The 16,472-nt window shown below is 45.7% G+C and overlaps 1 protein-coding gene across 1 annotated transcript; it reads left to right on the forward strand.

Annotated features, from left to right (window-relative positions):
* Positions 1 to 82: 82 nt before the first annotated feature.
* On the forward strand, positions 83 to 14,458 carry RpL15 (ribosomal protein L15). Its single transcript, XM_075673140.1, has 4 exons — positions 83 to 167; positions 5,204 to 5,394; positions 5,531 to 5,667; positions 14,125 to 14,458. The coding sequence occupies exons 2-4, from the start codon at positions 5,223 to 5,225 to the stop codon at positions 14,437 to 14,439; spliced, it is 624 nt and encodes a 207-aa protein (XP_075529255.1). The 5' UTR covers positions 83 to 167; positions 5,204 to 5,222; the 3' UTR covers positions 14,440 to 14,458.
* Positions 14,459 to 16,472: the final 2,014 nt, after the last annotated feature.

Genomic DNA, 16,472 nt, shown 5'->3' on the forward strand with positions numbered 1-16,472 from the left:
ACTGATGTGTACTAAAAATTAAAAAAACAATGCCCCACGTTTGGCGAGATCTTGAAAGGCAAACAACCACACTGAAACAACATCTCGTGGATTCTCGAATAAGTGTGACTTGCCGAGAGATCTACTTATTTCTCTTTTGGTTCTTTTCCGTGCAGAGCGCCGGTTAGGTATGTATGTCTTCGTAATACTACGTGTTTAAATCTTCTTAAATCCTCCTTACACTTCGAAATATAGCCATAGACTATAGCAGAGTGTGTACTTTAGTTTTTGGTGATGGTTATGGTGGCAATATTTCACCGATTTGATATCTCAAGGCGTTTCGGTACGCTTGGATGTTGCGAGCTTTGGCGACCATGTCGATCGTGTTGGCATTCGCTAGCAGGAATACTGAAAAATCTACACTTTGCCAAGAAAGAAGGATATTTTCGGGTAGTTGTTCAGAAAGTCGTGAAGTATGTTAAACATTAACATTTCGCAGGCGTCATTACCAACGCCTGTAACGCAATGTCAAGCAAAACCTTCGTTTAGTGTTGCATCCCGGTTAATGTTGCGACCATGTGTCTCTTGCTCTGGGCTAGCTGATTTAGGTGCCCGCTAGCAGGCTGATCTGCGTTAAGTCGAATGTCGTAGTTCTCGCAAGAATCAACGGTTGTACGACATGTTGCGTAGTCCATCGTGACGCCCAATTGGGTGTGCGTGCATTCGATAATGACCCGACCTGTACTTGCCAAAACGAGGTGCGGATCAATCATCGGGGCTGGATTAAACCGGCTGTAACGAATATTAAATCTGGACCAGGGCGTGCGTAGCCGTAATGTTTTTTTTTCATCAATATGGGAAAGCAGCTTCATGTAATTATGGGAAAATGACAGAAGGCGAAGACGTGCGCCGAACTTTCAACTAATTATTTTATTCGTTGACGCAAATGCAAGGTATTTACAGAAAACTACAGGCAAGAAAGACGACGGCTCATATACGTGTTGATCTCGAGGCATAACAAAGCCAGCATTGTTGATCACGAATGCATGTCAGCCTCTATTTAGACATTGGTACATCCCGGTGGCACGTTTAGTTTCGTTAAGTTGGCCTCTCTTATGTGTCATTTACTCTTGTAAGTAGATGATGTAATTGAACTTCACCGTGTGCCCACGACCATATCAATGGGCACACAAATGCGAGTTGTAAGGAAAGCATATGCTCCCTTTTGCCGTGTGTGTGTGTCAATTCTTTCTCTCTTTCCTTTATTTTTTTTTTCATGATGCATGTCTTCTGTGTTGCTTTCACACTGAAAATCCCAAGAATCGTACCATAATAGTATACCAAGTTTTACAGTTTTCTAGCCTTCTGATGTGGAAGGCTAGAAGCGTAAACTTCTGTGGCACAGTGCTTCAGAGGAAAGACAACAAAAAAGGAAAGTAAACTTAATTCACGAAAAACTACGCATTGATAATAACGTCTTTGTTTGGGATGATACGGAAAACGCTCGAGTAAAAATTGGAAAATACAACAATTCTAAGAAAGACTGACTTCACTATGCAGATAATAAAGAACTCCGTATTATAAACATCAATGCCCGTAGTATCGCTAATAAATGTGATCAACTTGAGGCTATTATTATAGGTTATAGTCCGCATATAGTTGTTCTAACTGAAACATGGCTACACAGCGGAATAGAAGATGAAGTCGTGTTCCCGCCTTCTTATCGGGTTTTTCGACGCGACAGACCAACGAGAGGAGGTGGGGTAGCTGTACTGGTAAAGAAAAATATGCCGTCCACTCTTTTGCGTCAGGCTGACGATATAGAAACTATTAGCCTAAAAATTTCTTGTTGGGGACAATCTTTCCTGTTGTTTGCCGTTTATCGAGCACCCGGTTCACCGCTTCAATTCATGAGTGATTTGCGTACGCATATCACTTCGTTCACACACAATAAAAAAATATTTCTGTTAGGAGACTTCAATCTTCCAGGAGTTAATTGGGAGGATAATACTTCTTGCACTGAACTTACTCCCCATGTCAATTATATGCGTGATATAATTCTATGCCACAATTTACATCAAGTTGTAACTTTACCCACGCGAGTATACGGATCTTCGTCGTCAATACTTGACGTTGTGTTTGTGAATAGAAATGTCGAAATGTTATCAGTGTCTGTTGAACGCGGCATATCTGATCATGAAATGGTATGTTTTTCATGCTGCTTGGAAAAATGCAATCGCAGTAATGCAAAAAGTGTTGTAGTGAAGGACTTTTCACGTGCCAGGGACGAAACTATTTTAGATTATCTAGATTTTCACCTCAGCAACTTTAAAGGAAACAATGTTATAGAACTTTGGGACAGGTTTAAAGAACTTTGCACATATTGTGTTCAAAATTTTGTACCAAACAAGACAAAGAAAACAGCGAAAGTTAATCCTTGGGTTACGCGGGAAGTCATTCACTTGAAAAGAAAGATTAAACGCTGGAGACGAAAGAACGCCCCTATAACGCAAATTCAAACCGCAAGAGCTAAATTAAGCTCGTCTATTGGGCATGCTAAACGGCGATATTTTAACCACACTCTGCCCAATTTTATTCGTACCGCGCCACAAAAATTTTGGACATATTTGAGTAAAAAAAACAAACCAATTGAACAAATAGTGGATGGCGGCATTCTTATCGTCGAAAAGCAAAGTATTGCAGAGCATTTCAACACATACTTCCATAGTGTCTTTGCAAATACAAGTGATATATCGATTCCCATTTTTTCTTTGTCTGTTGCAAACTCGGACCTTGTATCTGTACCTGGCGTAGTTTCTATGCTTCTTAACTTAAAAACCAAATCAACCCCTGGTCCTGACAATATATCGAATGTTTTTCTGCGCCGATACGCAGAAATGGTGTCCAAGTTTCTTGTGATCATTTTTCGTGCTTCATTATCCACAGCAACTCTTCCTATTGACTGGCTAACTGCACGCGTAGTACCTGTACCGAAAAAAGGGGACCTAACGCTGATATGTAACTATCGCCCAATATCGCTAACGTCATCATGCTGTAAGATGCTAGAACACATCATAGCTAACTACATTACTAAATTCTTAAGTGATAACAGTGTACTCTCACCTGAGCAACATGGTTTTCGAAAAGGTTTTTCTACTGTCACCCAATTAACATCGGTTATTCATTATTTTGCGAATATTCTAGACAAATCCAGCCAGGTAGATGTAATATTTTTAGATTTCAGGAAAGCATTTGACCTTGTTTCACACTCCAAGTTAATTGAAAAACTTCGATTAATTAACATTCCTTGTTTCATTGTTAATTGGGTTTCAGCATACCTCACTAACCGAAAACAGTTTGTTAGTATCGATACTTACCATTCCCATGAACTTCCAGTTACCTCAGGCGTCCCTCAGGGTAGTGTTTTAGGGCCTTTATTATTCTTAATTTATATTAATGACATTGCCAGCGTTGTCACAGCACCAGTTCAAATAAAACTGTTCGCTGACGATTGTGTTCTGTTCAGTGAGGTAACCGGTTGCGATGATCAGATAACCCTGAACAATAATCTTCAAAACCTCCTTTCTTGGTGCAATCGTTGGAACATGGAGGTAAATGCTAACAAAACAGTTTACATGAAGATAACTAAAAAAATAAATAGCCTATCTTTTCCTTACGCTCTCGGATCTGAACCATTAACCGAGGTTAGGGAATACAAATATCTTGGCGTCACAATAACTCATAACCTGCACTGGAACATTCACATTTCTAACGTATGTGACTCAGCCTTTCGTAAACTCTGTCTTCTACGTCATAAACTAAAACAAGCTCCCGCTGAAACTAAACTTTTAGCCTACACATCAATAATAAGGCCAAAACTGGAGTATGCCTGCATAGTGTGGGACCCTTACACAAAAACGAACATTGGTGCACTAGAAAGAGTACAGCGTAAAGCAATCAGATTTATTTTTTCGAAATACCGTATGACTGATTCCCCGACAGCAATAATGAGACAACATGGCATTCAGACATTGGAAATACGAAGAAAAATACAACGGCTGAAATTTCTTTTTCTTCTTAAAAATAATCTCCTCGCCCTCACTCCTGAGCCTTATGTAACGCCAATGGCAGCACGCCGAACACGTCATCGTCATGCTGACTCTCTAACTCCCTATAATGCCAGAACTAACATTTTTAAATATTCTTTTTTCCCACGCACTATAACCGATTGGAATAATTTACCTCAGTCGCTACTAAAGAGTACTGATTCCATTGACCGTTTGAACTACTGATTTCATTTTTTTTTTCCTTCTCATTGCTTAAAATTGTACTGACGGTTCATTTGTACATTTACTCTTCACTTTTGTTTTGGGAATTGTTTGGTTACAAGACCGAGTGTTCTTTTTACCCATTTGGTTCTCGCAGCTGGTGGACTCCATTGCTATTGTGCACACTAATTTGGTCCTTTTGTTCTTACGTCTGCAAATGCAATTATTCTGTATTTTGTATGCCCCTCCTGCCTGGGCCTCAATGAGGCCTGCAGTATTGTATAAATAAATAAATAAATAAACTGAAAAGCCTTGCCAAGCACGTTGATGCACTAGTTTGTTTGACGTATTGACAAGCAGCCGTGCTTAAAAAGCAACAAACAAGAACATAAAACAAACTCGTTGGGCAATGTTCACAAGGAAGGCGTACTTGCTAGTATATTACAGTGAGCGGTATGTTGTAAAAATTTCCTTATATTCTGTCCCGTTGTCACCCACCACTTACACGAAGTCATCTGCATTTGGTGAAACGTTTTGGGTGGAGTACCACTTGAGCCGATGATGGCACATGAGAAGGGAAAAAGAACTTTAATCAAATTTTTACACTATCCTGATCCCGGTTGCAGAATCTTGCACGTTGTTTCACATCCAATTGATGGAGTGAAATCACCTAGACACCATGAGCATATGTTTTACACACGAAGCGATGAGCACTGTGCAAGCCAAAGAGTCACTGTGATGCCTTCACTACTAGAAATGAGTTTGCTCAATGCGAGTTGATAGGTTGCTTAAGTTTTACACATAAAAGCAGTGTGTGAAACACAATGCAAGATAGTAAGTGGATGAAACTCGGCACACATGGCCTCCGTCATTGCGCCCAGCGTCTTTCGTGTGCTCCTGCTTGAATGGCGCCACTGGAAAGCTTTGCATGATGTCTCGCTGTGTGCTCCTCGTAGGCGGGCCCAGCGAGCAGTCATGGGGGCGTACAAGTACATGCAAGAGCTGTGGCGCAAGAAGCAGTCAGACGTGATGCGGTTCCTGCTGCGACTGCGCTGCTGGCACTACCGCCAGCTCAACACGTGCCACCGCGCACCCCGCCCCACCAGGCCCGACAAGGCGCGCCGCCTTGGTTATCGTGCCAAGCAGGGTAAGGCCGCTGTCCAGCCTATTCTTTAGGCGGTGCTGGCTGGTTGTACTGGCTGCTCTCGGAGAAATAACTGCAGTTCATGCTTGGCGTTGATAAATTTTACTGCGTGCGCTCGCTGACAAATGGTGTGTTACAGGCTACGTCATCTACCGCATCCGGGTGCGCCGTGGTGGCCGTAAGAAGCAGGTGCCCAAGGGTTGCACCTACGGCAAGCCCAAGAACCACGGTGTGAACAGCCTCAAGCCCGTGCGCAACCATCAGTCCATCGCTGAGGTTAGTGCCACATGTATTCCTTGTCAAGGTTTACTGGATGGGGTTACTGATTGTGCTTCTGTCCGTGGTTGACTGTGCCATGAGTGTGCCGTGTGTGTCTTGTAAAGTGCAGTGGGGTGGGGGGATTGTAGGGGAGCTATTATTGTCTGATACTTCCTTAGCTCATGCTGCCCCTCATCACTGCAGAAAGCAAGGATGGAGTTGCTCCCATATGTGGCTTCCTCTGCAATACTGAGTTGACAAAATTTGTAGCAGTGGTTGAGTCTCTTTTTGAACCCGTAAAGGAGCAGATGATACGCTATATGTATACATGATGAAATGCAAATGTAGCCTTTGCAACTTACCGTATTTACTTGATTCTAAACATCCCCTTTTTTTCACGATCGCGATGCCCATAGTGAGGGGAGGTGCTTAGATTCGAAAAATCTAGAATGACCCCCCCCCTCCCTCTTTTCACTGCGACATCACGACGAGACGGGTGCGAGAAGTAACATTTTATTTTGCAAACATTCAAAGGAAAAATCGGTGCAGGCAGTGATCCCACCGCTTGTGTCGGATGCTCGGTTACTATCACTGCCACTCGAGTTCGTCGCACCGCTTTATCCGCCGCTCTCGGTATCCCACAGCAGGTCGTCTTCCGTTCCGTCGAAGTGGTTCGGGATCGAGCACTTCTTAAATGATTTAACCACAACGTCCACTTGGACCCGCTTCCACGCGTCCGAAATCCACTTTGCCATGGTTGATGGGGACGATTTCTGCAGCTCTCGCCGTACAGTCCGGCTGTACGGCGAAAGCTGCAGAAATCGTCCTGGATACTGGATAGACGGGGCCGCTATGAAAGAGGTTTCAAAGAGACGCTGGTAACATCGCTGTTGGTGTTCGAATTGGTCGCTGAATTAGAGAGCGGAGTCCGAAATGGGGTGCGAAGCTGTTCAAATAATTGAGCATGTTGACGACTGTATGCATTGGCCATAGGTCGGAGTGTCCTCGAAAGCGGAACAGTAGTTGAGGAGAATTGCGGTAGTGCTCACACTCGTATGCTGTCCCAAGAGAGCAATGCTCTACGATGCTACTTACATTGCACAAGAGACTGTAATCTCTTTGTTTCTTCCATGGGGCACAAGTTGGTTGCGCAACTGTGCTATGCTAATGGAGTAAATAAAAAGGTAGCAGGAAGAGAGAAAGTGACATAAAAGGCAGCTGCGAACCATAGTACTGTTTTACTAGCATAATGATCGCACCTCTGAATTTTGTCGCCGAAATTTTTTTCCCCCTGCGTAATGATCAAACCCCGAACTTGCCGTAGCGATATGTCGTGTACCATCTGTCGAATGCTACGCAAACGACTCTTCCAAGACATGCCAAGTGGTCTGCATGCACCAAACTGATTCTTAAGCAGATGCCCGATTTCATTCCTTTCGTTACTTTCCGCACTTCCATGAAAAAACATAAGCTACAAACAAACTTGCCTTTGCTTTATTATTTGTAGGCTTTACAATGGTTGTGGTCAACAACATGAACAAAAAGGCACCTTCAATTCCTCTTGTCTGCATTCGTGGGCATGCAACAAATTGCGAGCAGCAACAATAGTAGCCGCGTTTACACTGACACGTTGGAATTGTGCCCTAGTCATACGCTGATGCTTGTGACACAGCTAAGATGTTTGCCCACCCTTAGCGGAAATGTGCCGTACTAGGATAGTAGTGAAGACAAATGCCGCAGTTTTCACAGTGTGCTCGCCATGTGTTTCTATGTCACCAGCAGCTAAGCGCGCCCATCTCTGTTTCTGACCTCTCAGAGTGGACATGGCTACGTCATTGCTGCCAACTTGCCGATATTAACGATATTATTCATTACTGATATGGAAGAAACTCTCAATGGACGTAATGTACTCACGAGAAGAAAAAAAATCGCATATGGCTTGCTCCGCCGGCCGCAATTTTTGTTTTGGTGTCCAGCACTGTTACAGTGGCAGCAGCCCGTTTGTTGACCTGTTGTCATCCCGCAACCGCTGCAGGGTGAAAAAAACTATTCTTTCTTTTCGCGAAAATTTAGCCCGCGTAATAATCGCACCCCGGAATTTGCGTCAATTTTTTTTACAAAAAAGCGCGATAACTGTGCAAGTAAATACGGTAACTGACTGGTTGCCAACTCTACTAGGGGGAGGGGGTACAAAAGAGAAGATTTAGAGTGCACAAGTACAAGGAACACAAATGATGACGTTTGTCTTCCTCGTAATAATACCACAGATATTGACACGACTGAATTGATTAAATTCTCATCTGGATATGCTACTAGGCAACGACATGACTTATCAATAACACCATTCACTGCTAGAAGTAATTGTTTTAAATATTCCTTCTGCAAACTGTTACCGAGTGGAATAACTTAACTAATAATTCTTGGCTGTTGCCAATGCTAACATCATTTGTACAGTGAAATCTCGTTGATACGATTCGGCTAAATACGTTTTTCGGCATAATACATTTTTTTTTTCGTTCCCGGCCGATGCCCTATAGAGGTAAATGCATTTTTGTACGGCTAATACGATCGTATTTCCACGTCGGTTTGGATAATACGATCCCGGAAACGTCTTCTGTATGATGATAACATCAGAGCCAGTCCTTTGAAGCGGGTGGGCAGAGCTACTGAAATTAACATCGAGCGAAACGACAGGCACGGCGGACTAAAGACGCGGCGACGCGCGCTTTGTATGCTCGAGGCTTGGCCTGGCTCGGCTCGGCTAGAGTCCGGCCGTGCTTCTGCACAGCGCCTGCAGCAGTGTGGCGGCCTCTGGGAGCAATTTTCGCAAGCTCGCACACCAAACGCACCGAAGGTTTTTAGCGCCATCTATCCTAAGACATAGTACTCACGGTAAAATCACGTGATCAAGAAGCAGTGATTGGCGCATGCATTGACGATGCTGTAGGCTTTGTTGGCTTTGTGCTTGCCATTTCTCGTTGCCATTTTGGTGTTTCGAGCGTTCAGCTTGCACTTCGCCCTTATCGTTTCTTCTGTTTTGGTGCCGCGTTTCACCCGTGCGCTTCACCATGTCTAGAAAGCGTAAAGCGTTATCGCTGAAAGAAAAACTCGACGTCCTAGCAAAAGTCGACGAAAATCCGCAGAAGAAACGTGTCGACCTGGCACGCGAACTTTGTTTGCCTGTCTCCACGCTGAACACGATCGTCGGCAAGCAAGAAGAAATTCAGAAGAACATTCAAGTCTTCGGCACCGGCGTGAAGCAAACAAGGGGCGCCCAGCATGGCAAGATGGAAGAGGTTCTTCTGGCATGGTTCAGGGAAGTAAGGGCGGCGGGCGTGAACGTGGACGGGACAGTTGTTCGCGAGAGAGCTGATGAGATAGCACTCTCGTTGGGCATCGAAGATTTTAAAGCTTCGGGCGGGTGGCTCCATCGTTTTAAAACACGGCATGGCCTGTCGTATAAAACCGTTTCCGGCGAAGGGAAGTCTGCCGACCAAGATCAGGTCTCCAACTGGCTTTCGACTCTGCCGGCGGTGATTGCTCAGTACCAGCCAAGGGACGTGTTCAACGCAGATGAAGCTGGGTTGTTCATCAACCTTCAGCCCGAGAAAAGTCTCAGCATAAAAGGTGAGACGTGTCAAGGCGGAAAAAAAAGCAAAGAAAGAGTCACCGTGTTGTTGTGCTGCAACGCTGATGGAACCGAGAAGCTCAAGCCTACTGTCATTGGCAAATACTGGAAGCCACGCTGCTTTTCGCGTAACCCACGCCTTCCTGTCATTTATAAAGCGAATAAGAAGGCATGGATGACCGGAGCCCTTTTCACAGAGTTCCTCACATTTCTGGATGCCCGGATGCGTGCCGCGAACCGTAGAATTCTTCTGGTTCTCGACAATTGTGCCGCGCACCCTGTCGATACTTCGTGGCTGCAAAACGTAAAAGTAATTTTCCTGCTGCCCAACTGCACCAGCCACTTGCAGCCCCTAGATGCAGGAATCATTAGAAACATGAAATTTCACTTTAGGAGCTTGTTGATCAGACGCTTTTTGGCCAAGATTGACCGGAAAGATGCCAGCTTGAAGGTGGATCTTCTTGATGCCATCCATTTTCTGGCGATATCATGGGATCGCGTCAAACCTGACACCATCGCCAACTGCTTCAAGAAGTGTGGCTTTTTTTGTGCACCTGGCGATACTGAGGAAAATGGAGATGACGGCGCAGAGATTGACATCCCGGACTGGGGTGACCTCAATGTCGACGCGTCTCCGGAAGAGTTTGTATCGGCGGACGACCAACTGGCGACATGTGAATTGCGCACCGTCCAAGACATCATTGCAGATGTTACCGCTGAAGAGGAGAGCGACGACGATGACAACCAAGACGCCGGAGATTGCAGCAGCGATCGTCGGCCATTAAATACTGACGGTGCTCTCGAAGCTTTGGACGGGCTTCGTGGCTTTGTCGCGTCTGCGGAGCTCAGCGAGGAAACTGCTACTCGTTTTTACGAGTTCCAGAAAAGCTTGCTGCAGGACCTCGAAAAGCAAAAAGTGCAGCGCAAAGTGACGGATTATTTTAAAGTGCTTTAATAAAAGCAAGTTCTGTGCCAAGTATGTATTATTCGCGATCTTTTGGAGTCCGTTTTGGATAATACGATTTTTGGATAATACGTTTTTATTTTCGGTGCCCGTGAGAATCGTATCAACGAGATTCCACTGTATTTAGTTTAGAGTAACTGCATTGCATGTTTTGTTGCATTATCTATCAGGTTCATGTGAAACCTGTATTGTTAGACTGTTTGTGCAAATTTTGTTGATGAAATTTTATAAACCACCCTGCTAAAAATCCCCAGAAAGGCATTGCAATGTTAATAAGTATCAAATAAGCTAGTGGATTCCTACATGGAAAGCATGGGGTAGGGTTATTGCTTGCTTATACTGGTCGTGGCAGTGGGAGACAGCTTTGTTGTGTGCAGGGTACTTCACCTCCTCGTGCCATTACCTAGAAATATTCTTACGGTGGGAAGCCTTTTGTTGTTTCCTTCGACTTTTCCACTGCTGCTGCTGTCGCTGTCTTTCACGCCACGTCGGGAAGTGGTTCACTGTGTGTATATGCAGGGTGTCTGCCAACTGGCAATTCTCAGGGATTTCCAGACTCGGGGAGTCTGGAAATACTCTGGGAAAACTCGGGAATTTGTGCTTCTATCAGGAAAAGTAAGCTGTCTTTTTATTGAACGGTGACCAAAGTTGGGCCCTAATGCCGGCTCGAGTAAAAGAGAGGAACTGTAATGAATTGTCTTTGACGCTGTGTTGTCGGTTGGAGGAGTTGCCGGCGTATCAACGGCCAATTTTCCGGATGCCCGATTTTTGGGACATGCCCAATAATGCAAACGGCTTCGCGGCCCCATAGAGTGTAAAAACGTCTGAAATTTCGGATGCAAGAACCCTTCGCTGTACTATTTTCCGGACTTTTTGCTGGCCACAGGTCCGAAACGGCATTAATCAATGCCACCACCGCCTCCATTTTGATTATTTCGCTGCCTCGAACTGGTACTCACACGCAGATCCGCTGGCAGCCGTAGCCACCACCGCGGGAACGTGAGGCCGAGCTGCTTCGACATTCGCTATTAAGGTTCTTGCCATTAGGTGTCATGTTTTTCATTGAAAGAATTTGCCGCTGTCAGCAATGGCACCGACTCTGCCTCTGTAATTCTTGCAATTGGCTTTAAAGCTTGGAAAGCACGGTGCGCTGCATAATGCCAGTTCACGAAAGGCAGCTTCGCCTCCGCGCATAAATGTTACGCGGTGAAGCATACATGAAGCATTGCGGTGAAGCTTAACAAGCGTGAGAAAGGACAATTGCCACTGGACACAGTACGTATTCTCTAATTATACACGTGTACACCCGCTGTCTCTTGTCACAGTACCAGCCCCGATATACCTAGTAAGTTTACTGGCAGGCCTTCAGAACTTTTTTGGACGTGCCTGTGGCGATTTGAGCCGTTAGGGGCAGTAAAAGACACACATTCATTTTTCGGACTGCCCGATTTTTTTGAAGTTTTAACAGCCCCTAGGAAGTCTGAAAAATCGGGACGTTGACTGTACAACTGACCAAGATGCTTAAAATGGTCCGTGGGGCAAATGCACGGCAGAACGAGGACGAGAACAGCAAGAACTGTCACATTGACATTGAACTGTGCCGCCACATTGCAGTCTGAGGCAATGACAATGGTAATCTTCTTGGAGGTTATGAAAATGGCGCACAACAATGCCTAAAGCAAACACATCTTGCTGTGTTTTTTGTGTATGTACTGCACAGGAAAACAGCAGTGATGCATGCAAGGTAACATTTAACAATTCGTCACTCTGCACTAAACACTGAAGAACAAACCCTGAGGAGCGCTTTAAGGGGGGAGGAGGGGATCAGAATTAACTTTTTTGTTTCTTGACAGAAAGGGCTGAAATTTGGCACACACACTGCACATTGCAATAAAAAGACAAATCTAAAATTTCATTAGGATATCTTAATTAGTTTTTGTTTTATAAGAATTTATAAGTTCCATGCTTGTGGAAAGCCTGGCACAGTAACGAAACATGATAGGGAGCAGGGAATACTTTGAATGTTTGCACAGATGTCTAATCTACATCAAGACACTGTTCGATTCTTTTTTTTAAAGCGCTAATAATTTTTTGCTCAACATAACATGCACATGACTGTGCTTCACTGCATGGAGCCATGTAGTAATTGTGAAATAATTAAACAATGGAAAGATAAAGAAACATTTCAAGACTGTCTTTAAGTACAGCACAGCTTGTGGATCACAGCAAAACAAACTGGGCCAAAATTGGTCCAGCCATTGTTGTGCTACGCTTTCCACGAGCGAGGTGATTGACAAAAAAAATGCAATTGAGAAAACTGGCTGCAAAGTTTTAACAGCACTGCAAATTTATTCAAAAGCACCAGGGCTGTAATATTTTGAATCATTGCTGTCAGGCATCTTCTTACACCTTTGCCTCATTGTTTGGTGGGCTTTGGATGCCTTCTTCAGGCGTTCTTTATCTTTTTCTTGTGCCGTCTGGAGTAGTGCATGACCACCATTTTCACTGCCAGACCGAGCCTGGTATCTCAGTGTACACCCACAGAACGCTGTTGGCATCTTGGGCACAGAGTTTTAGCGATCAAAGAGTTCATCGCGGAAACAGGCATAATAATGAACTCACAGTCACAAGGGGCCGAAATTTGTTCTTGGCATTGCTGCTTCCGCTCAGTCGCGGACACTGCGCGAAGGGAGTCGCGAACGCTGCATGCCTGCGCTTCTGCAGTCACCGCTGGCACAAAACACGGCTCGAGGCGCGTCTGAATCGTGCGACGATTCGTCTGGTGAGCCTTGAGTCACCATACAGTATGTAGCTCGTCGCACACCGTCGCACAACGCACACCGTCTCTGTCGGCGATGGACACCTTCGACCCGCGTCGCCTCCAGCAACGCGATTTCGGTTGCTGACTCGCGCGGCCGTACGCACAGGTGCGAGAGTCTCCGTTGGCACGTCTTCCGGTGGCTTGGTTATCAGTGTCGATGTCACAGGGCGATTGTCGGCTTCGCTGCTGGAATCGCACGGTGCAAGATAACGCGGCACGTTATTCGCGTGTTCAGTCGGGTTCTGCGCTTCTCCCGCTGGCCGCCGTCGTTTTCTCGCCGTAGGAGGCTTGCGCTTCCGTTTTCCGAAGGCATGCTTCATTTAAAGGTTCTTTTCGAACGAGCGACGATCCATCACTGACCTGGGAGCTTTCATAAATCCGAATTCTGCGAGTGTCAAACGAAGAAACACGCCAGCGTGGTTTTCAAAGCAGACAACTACGGTCCGCTGTGGTTGCCAGCTTGCCCGCTGCTGCAGCAGCAACCAATGGCGAGACGCCTTTCAGTACGGCAACCAATCGGAGGCCCGCTTTCATCGCAGGGCCAGTGTGACCGCCTCTAGCAGACCCGCGCTTCTTTTGTGTTTGTGTGTTTGTTACAAGATGGCGACGACCGAAGAATTCAGAAAGGGAATGGCGAAACTTCGAGCTTTCGAACGATACCAAGATGGCGGCGTTCGGTGGCGGGAAAGACGAGTTAGGGCTCCGCGAACTGCGGTGATTTTACGCGATTTAAAGCTGTTTTCTCGCCCTACGAACTCATAAATTAATTTTTTTCTGGCATTTTTAGTGCGTTTTCAGTTAAACCATTTTGATACAATGTAGATTAGGCATTGCAGATACCGAAACGCGTGGTTGCCAAAAATCGATCTTTTTTGCGATTTTCGCGATCTGATCCCCGCGTCCCCCCTTAAATTTTCTAGTGTAGTGCACTGCCTTACGCATGCCAGTGTTAGTCTTACTGCCTCCTTCAGTGTATTGGTTCATCCTGTCCATCCAACTTGTGTGGTGCCCAGCTTACACATGTACTCATGAATCATGCACTTCTTTTGCCGCTCATTTCAGGAGCGAGTGGGTCGTCGGTGCAAGGCCATGCGTGTGCTGAATTCCTACTGGGTGGCTCAGGACTCGACGTACAAGTACTATGAGGTTATCCTGGTCGACCCATTCCACAAGGCGATCCGGCGCGACCCTAAGGCCAACTGGATCTGCCAGGCCGTGCACAAGCACCGCGAGCTGCGTGGCCTCACCTCGGCCGGCCGCAAGTCGCGTGGCTTGGGCAAGGGTCACCGTTACACCAAGACCGTGGGTGGCTCACGGCGTGCCTGCTGGAAGCGCCGAAACACGCTGCAGCTGCGCCGCAAGCGTTCAAGCCATTAAACTTTTGTTTGGCCCCCTTTGTGTCGGGTCTGTTTTAGTGTCAAGAGGCTAGCTTCTGCGTATCTCAACACTGCCATCTTACTGACTACGCAGTACAGAGAATGCCGTGGGTCTCGTCAACCAACAAAAAGGGCTCTATTGTTCTGCCTATAGTTTATCTTTCATCATCATCATCATCAGCCTAGTTACGCCCACTGCAGGGCAAAGGCCTCTCCCATACTTCTCCAACTACCCCGGTCATGTACTAATTGTGGCCATGTTGTCCCTGCAAACATCTTAATTTCATCCGCCCACCTAACTTTCTGCCGCCCCCTGCTACGCTTCCCTTCCCTTGGAATCCAGTCCGTAACCCTTAATGACCATTGGTTATCTTCCCTCCTCATTACATGTCCTGCCCATGCCCATTTCTTTTTCTTGATTTCAACTAAGATGTCGTTTACCCGCGTTTGTTGCCTCACCCAATCTGCTCTTTTCTTATCCCTTAACGTTACACCCATCATTCTTCTTTCCATAGCTCGTTGCGTCGTCCTCAATTTCAGCAGAACCCTTTTCGTAAGCCTCCAGGTTTCTGCCCCATATGTGAGTACTGGTAACACACATCTGTTATACACTTTCCTTTTGAGGGAAACCTCAATCATGAACCTGCTGTTCATGATTTGAGAATGCCTGCCTATAACATCAACACCAACTAGGAAAGCAGACGATTGTAGTCACTAAGCAGTCACATCCACAAGGGTCACCATCATATCGGATGGCAGCGAAAACACGAACCCTAGATTTACTTCATTATATCCAGTAACTCGTTACACCCATGTTCATTATATCAAAGTAAGGAACAGACAATTGTTGCAAGCCCAGCTACCACGCATTTGTGCTGTGCATTTAAAGTGCCTATCAGGCAGAGCTGTATGGCTTTAGCCCTGGTCCCCCTGGAAAAGGTGTGCACCATTAATTTAGGAACAGGAACAAGCCATGTTACTGACCCACATGAACTGAATGCCACACTTTGTTCCGTAGAACTGTTGCACCCGTTCCGATTCTAGAACTATGCTTAATCTCAACTCTCGTGCAGTACAGCAAGGCTAGGGCTCAAGCTGGCTGCGTGTCCCAGAGAAAGGAGGGCTCACCCATTCTCCTATTCATTTGGTGCTGCACAAAGAGAAACTTTCGAACTTACAACTCGAAAGTTTCTCTTTGTGCAGCACCAAAAGGCGTTTTAGGCGCTACAGGAAAACGTTTTTTTGCTGCCTCATAGTTCACTGGTTTTTTTTTTTTTTTGTGCACTGTAGAGTTTCAGCACACTTTCGAAGGCGACGGCTGCGAGATGGCGTCAGAGTAGGGCGCGTCGATTTGGAGGGGAGGAGTCTCCGGCGGCTGCTGTGGATCGCACCCACGCGCTGCCTCTCGCGATCTTCCAATTAACTAAGGTCACTTACGATTAGCGAGGCAGTCGCGCCATAATTCGCTCCGTTTGCAATGTGCCGCACGAGACAGATTGTCCGCCTAATCTGTCGCGAAATGAAAACACTTGTAGAGCTGCGCTCAAACTTCGCATTAGGGAGTGTCGTAATCATCTGTCAACATCTATTTAAGAACTTGCAGAAATTGGCCGGAAATTGTCTGCTCGCCGCTATCGGATATTAAAGGGACCCTGAAACGCTTTTGACGATTTTCTACAAACGTATTGAGTCGTAAGAGTAGGTCCTTCTGATCAATAATTGACACATCTAAGTGCTCCGCGTAAAGCGTGTAATTTATTATAAGGTTTTAAATATGCACATCGCTGCCGATCGCAGCGCATTGCTCGGCGGAATTTTAAGCCGCCCCTACCCATATGACCGAAATCACCCATGCGACGTCAGTGGGGCGAGCTATCCGATTGGCTGACAAGGGCGCGTGATCGATAATTTTTCCAACTTTACGGTAAACAAATTATCTTCGTAATAGTTGGAATGTTAGTTAATTTGTTTTTATGAAAAGAAAGTAACATAAAGAGAATGCACAAGAACAATTTTTCAGTACACTTAAGCACT

The sequence above is a fragment of the Dermacentor variabilis genome, chromosome 10 (genome assembly GCF_050947875.1).
Source record: "Dermacentor variabilis isolate Ectoservices chromosome 10, ASM5094787v1, whole genome shotgun sequence".
Taxonomy (NCBI): domain Eukaryota; kingdom Metazoa; phylum Arthropoda; class Arachnida; order Ixodida; family Ixodidae; genus Dermacentor; species Dermacentor variabilis.